The sequence below is a fragment of the Takifugu rubripes genome, chromosome 12 (assembly GCF_901000725.2).
Source record: "Takifugu rubripes chromosome 12, fTakRub1.2, whole genome shotgun sequence".
Taxonomy (NCBI): domain Eukaryota; kingdom Metazoa; phylum Chordata; class Actinopteri; order Tetraodontiformes; family Tetraodontidae; genus Takifugu; species Takifugu rubripes.
The window spans coordinates 8,453,526-8,464,799 of NC_042296.1; the positions used below are offsets into that span (position 1 = coordinate 8,453,526).

Here is an 11,274-nt window from a genome sequence, read left to right on the forward strand (position 1 = left end):
GATTTATTTTGCTTTTGTAACATTTCTTTCCAATTTTTAACTACAATAATAATAATAATAAAATAAAACTCTACAATCACTCAATTACGATAAATATTACCAAGATATTTAAAACCATTCTATTTTTATTTGAATTACTTCAGTTGAATCTGAATCTCCCCTGATATTATTATTTTTATTATTATTAACAACAACAATAATCCTTGTGTCATTGTTATTTATTTGTATTGGAGTTGAAAGTCTTGGAAAATGTGCTGCACATCTCTGGAGGACGTACCTGGTGAGCATGATGAGGTCAAACAGTTTCCCTGGTTCTTCAGTGTTGCAGCGCAGGAATCTGGTGGTCAGAGCGGCGTCACACAGTTTATATATGGGCCTAAATGTCAGTGAGGGGGGAGGAGAGAGTTTGTCTGATAAAGAATGTGTGTGTAGAAAGACAGAGATGGAGAGTTCTGAAACTGAAGAGGATGAAGAAGAAACAGGTGAGAGATGATATATTTGTGAGAACCCTGAGCTCTTAATTACCATTACAATCATTTATATTGGTGGGTTGATCTTAATGATACACACACTCATGCACAGACACAGACACATACACACACACCTACACACACACACACACACCTACACACAAACACACACACACCTACACACACAAAAACACATACAGACACCTATACACACACACACACACACACACACACACACACACACACACACATACAGGCACATATATACATCCACACACCCTCGCACACACACACCCACCCACACACACACCCACACACATACAGGCACACATACACCCCCCCCCCCCCCACACACACACACATACACACACACACACACACACACCATCCAGGGAATCCCCATCTGAACATTAGTGGTGTCTCAGGTTCCAGCTGATCTCTGTGATAGAACATTGGTGGATTATCAGAGCAGAACAATGACGCCTCAGCTGGAACACCTGAACGGCTTCTGGACCATCTCAGCTCATCAGAACTTTGCCATGAACATCAGTGTTTCCCCGACTGTGTCTGGTCATTGATGAGCTCATCTTGACTGACTTTAAAATCAGCACCAGCAGAGAGTTTTTAACGTGTTCATAACTGTCGCTGTAACATTTGTGTTGCTACATCTGATCGATGAGGAGAAACTTATTCTGTGTGTGCGTGTGTGTGTGGGTGTGTGTGTGGGTGTGCATGTGTGTGTGTGTGTGTGTGGGTGTGTGTGTGGTATTTGTGAATCAAAGCCTCCTCTGTCTAAGACGTCTCTCGGTGTAAACGGACTCTTCTGAGCAGCCCTAGAAGCTTTTTAGCTTCAGCGCTGCTTCATTCAGAATCGCCGCGGCTTTGAAACACGGTAAGGTCAGATTTACATGTTTATAGAACTTCCATCCATTCATCAGAGCACTCATCCTTTCATCCATCCACCAGTCTTTCCATCCCCTGTCTGTGAACCATCTGTGTTCTGTAAACACTTTAGTCTGATTTTAAAAGAAGTGTTTTATTAATGATTTTCATTTGGTCTTCTTTAGAGACGACAGTGATCCACAGACCACACTCCTGGTCTTTATTGCTCTTGTGTAAAATTAGATCTAAAAGTGTTGATCACAGACGAGTATAAACAGCACAAAAGGTTAAACTGAGGTCAAACAACTTGGAGGTCACATGACCAGGGTTGACCAGCTCATGTCCTCTGTTCTTTTCATTGCAGTGAAGAATCCAGATGCTACCTGATCTTCAGCGTTTTGTCTCTTCATCTTTGTCCGCTGGGAGGATTTCAGGCATACCAGACAGGATCACCTGCTGAAACAGATCCAGAACAGGCTGATCCGAAACTGAAGCCCATCTGATCCGTCAGCATCGGCTCATCCAGACTGCAACCTCAGAACCTCTCCTTCATTTGATCTTGACTCAGTCTGATTGTAGCTAACGTTTCATTGTTTCAAATGAAAGAAAAGCAATTTAAAATTTTACCAAAAAATAGTCGACCCACACATCCGTTTTTAGATGTCAATTGTAGACGTAGTAAACAATGTGTGTGCTTGATTGGCACTACTGATTTTGTTCTGATTTAGTGATGGAAAAATGAAGCTTCCTCAAGCTTTGAAGCTTTTCAACAAATCGATTCACTCCAACGCGAAGCTTGATGCTTCATTTGCTCTAGTAGCTCATCTACTGGACAAACGGTGTATAACAGGTCAAAATAAACCAAATAAATAATAATAATCAGCAAAATAAAGAAGTACGCATGTATGTATTATGTTGTGTCTGTTTTGCTGATCAGCATTATTTGAATACATTATTACAGTTTATAATAATGTATTAATTATTCATTATTTACAGTAGGGTGAAGTTACTGAACACGCTACACGTCACTACCGGTGAGACGCACAAATATGACGCATTTGAACGGAAGTTACGTCCAGCTCGGGCTTTTGCATTGTAAGGCTTTCTCCTTGTTTTTCGTTGTTTTTAATGGTATATGTTATCTGCGACATTTGATTCTTATTTAGTCTGAAAGGTTGTTTTGGATGACTAATTCTCCTGTTAAATCAATATTCGAACCACCGCTCGTCTTTTCCTTAGAGGTAAATCTATTACTCTGCTAATTGCTAACGTTAGAATCCGAAGCACAGCACTTCGGAATTTTTTCCATTTTTCCCCATTCAGTGTCTAAGAAATTAGCCCCCCACCAGAACCGACAAAACAACGGCCACAGTTGTTTGTTAATGATTATTTATTTGATAATAACATTTCCATGATGTAGCAGCAACGTTCACTTGTGTAGTGCATTTAAATGCCAAGCTGCTCCAGAACATCGTAAGCGAGTCGGGGTGGATATCCAGATTTAGAAATCTAAACAGATTATTTACTTATTTCCAGGATATTTTACATCATCATCTCGAACTAATGACATATTCACAAAAATAAATCATAACCCTTGATTTTATCACGAGCAACACGTGACATTTAAAGTGTTTCATACCTTTGAAATTAATCCAGAACAAACACTCTTCTTGGTCATTAACGATGTGAAATGATCTTGTATCAGTGGGAGTTGTGACATATATACTAGCGTGAATTTGTGTTTTTAGCATAAATGATGGAGCTTCAGCCTGTTGGGACAAAAGGACCGAGGGAGGACGCTGGTGAGGAGGACAAATCAAGGCTGAAGAGGAAACATGAAGACCAGGACGATTCAGAGCTTCAGCCTGTTGGGACAAAAGGACCGAGGGAGGACGCAGGTGAGGAGGACAAATCAAGGCTGAAGAGGAAACATGAAGACCAGGACGATTCACCCACCAAAAAGCTGGTAGATTATCAGCCAATGAGATCAGCTCAGAGTGTATACTGAGAGTCGATGTTGACGTGTGTCATTGACCTGTCAGGTGACTGATCACAGCGTGAAGGTAGCGAGTCACTATAACAGCCTGCAGGAAGTCGGCCTGGCTGTGCGAAGTCGAAGCCGAATTTTCTTCATGAGGAATTTCAACAATTGGCTGAAGAGCGTCCTGATTGGTAGATGGCACACGTGAATCCATAGAGCACTCGAACACACCTGATTACATCTACATCACGTTGCTGTTTGTTTGACAGGCGAGATCCTGGAGAAGGTATGGGCAGGAGGCTCTCGGCAGGTGTCAGTGCTGGACCTCGGCTGTGGAAAAGGAGGAGATCTGTTAAAGTGGAGGAGAGGAGGGATCAGTCACCTTGTATGTGCAGGTAACAAGGTCTAGTTGATCTTTGGCTCCACCTAAGAATATTTCCTTAATTTTCTTGTCACAGTTCAAAAACTTCTTTCAAATTCAAGCTCCAGAAAATTAGATCGGGGATTTCTTCACAGCCATCCGTTCGTCTTCCTGTTACAAATGCTCAGAGGAAGTCGAAGGTTTTGGGTGGGCGGGGCCAAGAGCTGGGATCTGTCCAACTTTGAGCCTGAATTATTGTGTTTGTTGTCAGATATCGCTGCAGTCTCAGTGGAACAGTGTCGCAGTCGCTATGACGACATGAAGAGGAGGAGTCACATGAGTGAAAGACTCTTCAGCGCTCAGTTCATCACCGCGGACTGCACTAAGGTAAACGCCTACATTCTGGACCTGGTCACCGTCCAGATAGTCTTCAAGGTTTTTTTTATGGTTGCAGGAAGTTCTGTCTGAGAAGCTGGACGATGACCAACTGATGTTTGACATCTGCAGCTGTCAGTTTGTGTATCATTACTCATTTGAGAGTGAACAAAAGGCCGAGATGATGCTGAGAAATGCCTGTGAGAGGCTGAAACCCGGAGGCTTCTTCATCGGAACCACGCCGGATGCCTTTGAACTTGTGTGAGACCTCTGACTGATAGAGTCTTCGGTCCACAGTGAAGACAGAACTCCGTTAACTCTCATCTTCCTCAACAGGAAACGTCTGGAGGCGTCGGACTCTCTGTCATTCGGTAACGAGGTGTTCAACGTGTCCTTTGGGTCCAAAGGTCCGTATCCTCTCTTCAGATGTCAGTACCACTTCAGCCTGGAGGACGTTGTCAACGTCCCAGAGTTTCTGGTCTACTTCCCTCTGTTTGAGCAGTGAGTTTCTGTCTCTGCCCCACTGAACATTGTTAAAGACCACGAGCTCATTCTTCTTCTGTGGTCCTACCAGCATGGCCAAGCGCCATAACATGCGTCTGGTGTCGAAGCAGCGGTTCTCCGAGTTCTTCCAGGAGAAGGTGAAGAAGGAGCAACATCGTAACCTCATGATGAAGATGATGGCTCTGGAGGTGAAGCTATTAATAACCAGCATGAGATTCTGAAGCTGTTCCAATCTCTCAAAGCTCTTTTGTGTAATGAAATGTCTCAGTACTCAGATCTTTGAGGGGAACTTTGAATAAATGTCTGTTTCAGCCGTTTCCCGGTGATGGAAAAGGTCATCGGGCCTCAGACGCCAGCGCAGAGTACAGCCATGCTGAAGAGCACTGCAGCAGGGCAGGAGTCAGACTCCCTGTGGTGGGTGTTGTGACGGCACCGTCTGGGTCCAGGTCTGGTTCTGAACATGGTCTAATAGTGTGCTTTGTCCTTTGCAGGGAACGTTGAGCAAATCTGAGTGGGAGGCAACTAGTAAGTCCGTTTGGTTGTCACATTTGTTGTGTGCGATGTTTCACCATCCTTTCAATGACGTTTCATGTCCGAGAGAACCACATGAACCCAGAACACCTCAGGACACATCCTCTATGTCTGCGCCTCACTAATATTACTACATAAACATACAACACTGGTCTTTAGCTTTAAAAACACCAACACTCTTGCATTTCTCATTTACCTGGCGGCTGCTTGTTAACAGACTCTCCCTCTCACCTGGTGCAGGTATCTACCTGGTCTTTGTCTTCCAGAAGATGTCCTGATGCTGATAGTAAACTCTTCTGTTGTCTGAGCTCATCTGGGACTCCTCCTCAGTCCATTTGCATTTGTACAGTGTTTATGTTTAGTTTTTGTCCCCACCCCACCCCCCCCCCCCCCCTTTTTTTTTAGAAACTATGATTTGTGTGAATTAAAACTAAGTTTAAACTGTTGTTGAAATGGAGACATTTTATTTCAGACTTGTTCACAAACTTCCGATTTAACCATCTGACAGAACACGTGCTCAGCTCATCTTCAAGGCAGCATAAATGATGACAAAAGAAAAATGTTGGTGTGATGTCTAAAAATGTTCAGGAGATTGTATCTAAAATTCTAAATGATTAAACAATAATGATCATTTTGAAGGTCATCGGGCCTCAGACGCCAGCACATCAGGTCTGAACTAGTGACCCATTCTATTGTGGAGGTCTGTCGAAACCGAAATAATGAAATATCTAATCAGAACATCACCCCAAAAGCCCGACAGTTACTCAGAAACTCTAATCTAACACACCAGACGCCACAAGTTCGTTTTAACGTCGCTCACGTTTGACGACTTTCATATATTTCTCATTGTTTTAACAACTTTGCCAGCAACGAATGCGAACGGGCCAGATGGGTTCGGGTTATTCGCCAGTTGAATCAGGTCCAACATCGTCACGCATACAAAAATGCAGCCAGGTTGTTATTTATTTGGTTAACTTCAACTAGGATGTGTCACACGCAAAAATAGCAAATTGTTTAAAAGTACGTGGATGTTAAATGTTACATTTGTTGGTGTGATAATTCTAACACTTTTGTGGGTGTTGCTTTGGGTCTATTTTCATGATTTATGTAGAAAAGGTGACATAGCTAGCGGGCGCTACCCGGATGTGACGCATTTTAAGGGCGTGGCTTCTACCATTCGCGTTGGTAAATGTAAACAGCTAGCATGACCGCTCAGCAGCCAGCACCAGGAGGGACTCGGACCTGCTAACGGTACACCATTACACTTGTTGTTTAAGCTCCCATTTATTCGTTTGTAGTAAAAAACAAAAAACAGTTAGATATGTGATGTGGTTTGCACGTGGATTTAATTTGATTCTTCCTTTTCGTACTTTGTAGGACACCAGCTAACTTAGCTAACTTAGTTAGCTCAGAGCGCTAGTGTCAGCTTTGCTAGCTCTAACAGTTTTTCTCCACCAGAAATCTGCTTAATGTAGAACTGTCAGCGGCTCAGCGCGGTTCCGCCTCCCAGCTGGGCTGTTTTGGTTGTGGTGGCTGTTGTCGGGAGCTCCAGTTACATTCATGTTGTTGATGAGGTTTTTCAGACAGCTGCTGACTCGTTGTCACCTTGTAGATTAAGATTAAAGATGTGAACCCTAAAAATAAACTCGCCCTTATTATTTGACCTGTTGCCAGACTTTTATCCTGTCCTGGCTTCTTACCTGGCCAGCAGTGATGTCCGCCAGTGCTGACGTCATAGACGACGGCTTAGCTTTGATCTAGCTGATCTAGCAGCAGCACAGGACTCGACGACGCCCGAACCAAGACCTGATAAATTATTATAATTGAGCAATTTTAAAGTCATTAAAGCAAACTTGTCATCCAGTGTTTTTGTTTTTGACGATCCTTAACTCGCAGAAGTGGAATAATTTGAACTGTGGGCTAAATTAACTTACCTGTGATGGTAAATGGATACAGATAAAGGGAAGCCTCTGAAATAAAGGTTTTCGGCTGTTGTAGCGACACCTGGTGGCAGACTGTCAGAACAGCTGTACCTCATGGTTCATGTGTCCATTATCATCTTTAGGAAAGTCTGTCTAACAGCAAACTGAATTGACTCTTTTTTTTATTACAGTTTGGTGAGCTACTTCCTGTCTGCAGGTGAAGCAGGAAGTTGTCAGCCATCGCTCTGGCCCAGTTTACCACGTAGTCAAATGAGCACTTCCTGTCAGCAGACGATTCGGAGCTGGAATTTTGATGAACGGGCATAAACTGGCAATGATCGGTGTTGGTCGGATGGCTGGGTTGGTTTGGTGAAACCTGCTTTGGCGTGATTACTGAGGCTGTGTGGGCGGCCATGTTGGGGCCTCGGCGGGTGTTTGTCACCACACGGCCATCTTAAGTATCAGTCAACACAGATGCCCCGAGACTGCTGCGCGTTGCAGCTGATTAATTCCTGTTGTTATTTGATGAGCCGACGATGGCGTCGCCCAGCTCAGCGCCGACTGAACCTGACGGGGAGGAAACATCTTTTCCTGCTGAAAACAAAGAACTGATCCTCCCCACAACAAAGACTGGCGCTGCTGTCCTGAGCAGCAGCGCCGCCAACAGTCTTTTTCCTGCCGCAGCAGTGGATGATGATGATGAAGAGGCCACGCCCACCCCGCCAGAGTCATCATCGCTGTCCTCTGAAAACGGGACCATGACTCTGGCCACCACAGAAGAAGAATCTCTGTCGGTCCTGCTGAGGGGCAGGATAGACGGAGGAGAAGAAGCAGGTAAGAGGTCAGACCAGCTCCAGGATCTGGATTTGATCTTCTCAGCCAACAACACTTCATCATTTGGATGTTGTGAGGAAGGTCTGCAGCTGTTGTCTCTCTGATGTGTACCGGCAGGTTTGGACCTCGACGAGAACGAGAACTCGTCCGTGGTCACGGCAGGCGCCTCAGACGACCAACAGGAGTCCTCGGACTCTGCTTCCTTCTCCATCCCTAGTCTGGAGTTCTCAGACGGGCTCACGGCCGCAGCCAGCTCGCTGGACATGGAGGACAGTCTGTCCCCGTCCTGCTGTGGTCCACAGACCAGCTCCACGTCCACTGAGGTTCCTGGTCTGAAGGACGACCAGCAGCTGGGCGCTGAGGGTGAGGCCAAGAGTGGCAACGACATCTTTGCATCTCTTGTGTGATCGAGTCAAGTCAGAGGAATGAAAACATTCAAAAAACTTTGTTTTTCTGAATAAAACTGGAATTGCCTTCCCGACCACAGGGGGCGCTGCAGTGGCTCCCTCCGTCAGCACTGAGCCGGGGGGTAACATGCCGGCGTATTACCTGGTGAAATGGATCACCTGGAAGGAGAAGAAGACCCCCATCATCACGCAGAGTGAGAACGGACCCTGCCCCCTGCTGGCCATCATGAACACGCTGTTCCTACGATGGAAGGTGGGTCCAGCGCCGCCATCGCGTTGAGTCAGTGACCTTTAACCCCTCAATTTAAACGAGTTTGTGCTCAGGCGAAGCTTCCTGCTCAGACTGAAGTCGTCACCACTGAAGACCTGATGGCTCACCTGGGTAAGACCCCCCCCCAGGACCACAGGAAGTGATGGTATCAGATTCTATTAAATTATTTTGTGGCGTGTCTGTGTGTAGGGGAGTGTGTGCTGTCTGTCACCCCCAGAGAGAAGGCTGATGGGATGGAGCTCAACTTCCAACAGGTAAACACACACACCCACACACACACACACACACTTACCTAGCCGGTATATTCCACACTCAGTGTAAAAATGTGTGTTTGTGTGTGTGTCAGAACATGAGCGACACCATGGCCGTGCTCCCAAAGCTCTCCACCGGTCTGGATGTTAACGTGCGCTTCACTGGCGTGTCAGACTTTGAATACACACCCGAGTGTATCGTGTTCGACCTGCTGGACATCCCGCTGTACCACGGCTGGCTGCTGGACCCTCAGAGTCCAGAGATGGTGGCAGCGGTCGGGAAGCTCAGCTACAACCAGCTGGTGGAGAAAATCATCGACTACAAACACTCAGCTGACAGCAGTCGAGTCAGTGAAGGTAAAAACATCAATGAGACCTGTTTTTTGTGGGGTATGAACACACACTCCTACCTGTGTGTGTGTGTGTGTGTGTGCACGCCGCAGGTCTGGTAGCGGAGCAGTTCCTGGAGTCCACGGCCACCCAGCTGTCCTATCACGGTCTGTGTGAGCTCAACACCACGGCCAAAGAGGGAGAGATCTCCGTCTTCTTCAGGAACAACCACTTCAGTACCATGATTAAACACAAGGTGGCGCTGCTCTCACACACCCGCCTGTCGCTCTCCCTGGCTGGTGTTAATAAAGCTCTGCGCTGTAGGGTCACCTGTACCTGCTGGTGACGGACCAGGGCTTCCTGCAGGAGGAGGGTCTGGTCTGGGAATCTCTTCACAACGTGGAGGGAGACGGGAACTTCTGTGATTCCGACTTCAGACTGTGTCACCCCCCGCAGAGAGTCCCGCCCAGCGGCGCCCTGGCGCCCAGCGCCGAGGAGCAGCAGCGGCAGATCGACCAGGTGAGTCGGGTGTTGGCGAGGGCCGCTGGAGGAACGGCCGATTGACAGGATGTGTTGCTGACATCAGGACTACCTGGTGGCGGTGTCCCTGCAGCAGCAGGGCGGGGCCGCAGGACCCCTTAGTGACCTGGAACTGGCCCGACAGCTCCAGCAGGAGGAGTACCAGAACCAGCAGCACCTCCAGAACCAGCAGCAGGGGGAGCCGCCAGCTGCAGCACAGGTAACAGCAGCAAAGCCCCGCCCACTAACAGGCTTAACTGTCGTTAGCCAACGTCTGAACAGGAAGTTAACGTTAAGTGTGTGTTAACACGAGCACTTCCAGGATGAACTCAGCTCTGTTGTCGTGGTGATGATGTCATTGTGTTTCTAGGCCAGAGGTCAAGGGTCACAACAGGGAGGAGCCAGAAGAAAAGACAAAGATTCAGACTGTGTCGTCCTATAGAGCAGTTACACACACACACACACACCCTTGTACTTCTATCTTTGTGAGGACTCTCCTAGACTTCCTGACCCAGTTCCTGACCCTGCAACCAGGTCTTAACCTTCAAACAGTCCTTTGAAGTTGTGAGGACCAGACAAAATGTCCTCACTTTGCTAGTAGAACGAGTGTTTTGGTACTCAACATGTAGCAAGAACACACACACACACACACACACGCGATGCCAAACTTCAGTGTTTTCTGTGTCCGAGCAGTTTGATGTGTGATGGAAGCCTTTTTCCTCATGATTGATTATTTACTCGTCTGTTATGTTTCAGCTTTATTGATCAGTGTCTTATATAATTGACCACTATTTTGTGTCCGTTCAGCAAAAGTGAGTCTTAATCTGATGATAATTGCAGGATTCATTGATCACACTTTAACTCTTAAGCAGTGGATGATTTTCTTGTTGTCGCTGAACCATTTTTACCTGTCGAGCTCACCTGTAACGATCAGCTGTGGGTCACATGACCAGGTAGAGCTGGGATCTGTAAAGAGCTACAGGAAATCTGATTTCTACTCTACTACACTAGCCTATTCTAGTTTTTGTTCTTAAAAGCCGTCAGAATACACCAAATATTTGATTTAAATACATCCGTAAGAATTCCAAAGATATCCCATCATGTGGAATTCCAACCTGACCCCAGATCAGCTGATCAGTTTGGATGAAAACAGTCAAATTCCAAAATGTAAATAGAAACAAACTTTTGTTACAAATATTTAATATTTTGGTAACTTTCCGAGTGAGGTGACGTGAACTGACACGTTTTTCTAAAGGATTTTAATGTTTTCTGCCTGCTTTTAGTCCATTTTTCTGCCGACTTTCATCAACAAATGTCAAATTCACAGTCACCACTTTTTCAACAAGGTGATAAAGTGAAAGAAATCCCAGATTTGGCTGAAAATCGAAGCGTTTTAAGGTGTTTGTTTCACGGACCGACTCTGGAGGAACCAGAACAGAACCTCCAGGGGTTCCGAACGCTTTCCCATCATGCCGTGCGTCGATGATGTCATCGGGTCATTTTTCTGTCTGCTCTTTTAAAGGTTGTATTTAATCGCTAAATCAATAAAAACGTCTTTTGTTCACACACTAAATGGTTTAATCTGTCCTTTAAAGCTGGGTTTTTATGTAAATAAATACATTGTGAAGCTTCTTCA

At 45.8% G+C, this 11,274-nt stretch overlaps 2 protein-coding genes across 3 annotated transcripts; both read left to right on the forward strand.

The window, feature by feature from the left end:
- Positions 1-2,346: 2,346 nt before the first annotated feature.
- Positions 2,347-5,557, forward strand: rnmt (RNA (guanine-7-) methyltransferase). 2 transcript variants are annotated; one of them, XM_011609225.2, is made up of 11 exons: positions 2,347-2,447; positions 3,101-3,318; positions 3,395-3,524; positions 3,603-3,728; positions 3,966-4,081; positions 4,149-4,330; positions 4,406-4,570; positions 4,644-4,761; positions 4,886-4,987; positions 5,065-5,098; positions 5,345-5,557. In XM_011609225.2, the coding sequence occupies exons 2-11, from the start codon at positions 3,106-3,108 to the stop codon at positions 5,380-5,382; spliced, it is 1,224 nt and encodes a 407-aa protein (XP_011607527.2). In that variant the 5' UTR covers positions 2,347-2,447; positions 3,101-3,105; the 3' UTR covers positions 5,383-5,557. The 2 variants fall into 2 exon arrangements, with proteins under 2 accessions (XP_011607527.2, XP_011607528.2); XM_011609226.2 differs by lacking the exon at positions 2,347-2,447 and adding an exon at positions 2,461-2,593.
- Positions 5,558-6,234: 677 nt separating this feature from the next.
- mindy1 (MINDY lysine 48 deubiquitinase 1) lies at positions 6,235-11,206 on the forward strand. The gene is made up of 11 exons (XM_003969136.3): positions 6,235-6,355; positions 7,218-7,860; positions 7,978-8,223; positions 8,348-8,520; positions 8,592-8,649; positions 8,728-8,792; positions 8,885-9,146; positions 9,233-9,375; positions 9,444-9,638; positions 9,706-9,858; positions 10,009-11,206. The coding sequence occupies exons 2-11, from the start codon at positions 7,563-7,565 to the stop codon at positions 10,078-10,080; spliced, it is 1,665 nt and encodes a 554-aa protein (XP_003969185.2). The 5' UTR covers positions 6,235-6,355; positions 7,218-7,562; the 3' UTR covers positions 10,081-11,206.
- Positions 11,207-11,274: the final 68 nt, after the last annotated feature.

Bases quoted from the DNA above. Each gene is read 5' to 3' on its own strand.
- rnmt (XM_011609225.2), top strand. From the start codon at position 3,106: ATGATGGAGCTTCAGCCTGTTGGGACAAAAGGACCGAGGGAGGACGCT. The intron at 4,331-4,405 runs GTGAGACCTCTG...CTTCCTCAACAG, and splicing joins CCGGATGCCTTTGAACTTGT to GAAACGTCTGGAGGCGTCGG. The intron at 4,762-4,885 runs GTGAAGCTATTA...TGTCTGTTTCAG, and splicing joins TGAAGATGATGGCTCTGGAG to CCGTTTCCCGGTGATGGAAA.
- mindy1 (XM_003969136.3), top strand. From the start codon at position 7,563: ATGGCGTCGCCCAGCTCAGCGCCGACTGAACCTGACGGGGAGGAAACA. The intron at 8,224-8,347 runs GTGAGGCCAAGA...TCCCGACCACAG, and splicing joins CCAGCAGCTGGGCGCTGAGG to GGGGCGCTGCAGTGGCTCCC. The intron at 9,859-10,008 runs GTAACAGCAGCA...TTGTGTTTCTAG, and splicing joins AGCCGCCAGCTGCAGCACAG to GCCAGAGGTCAAGGGTCACA.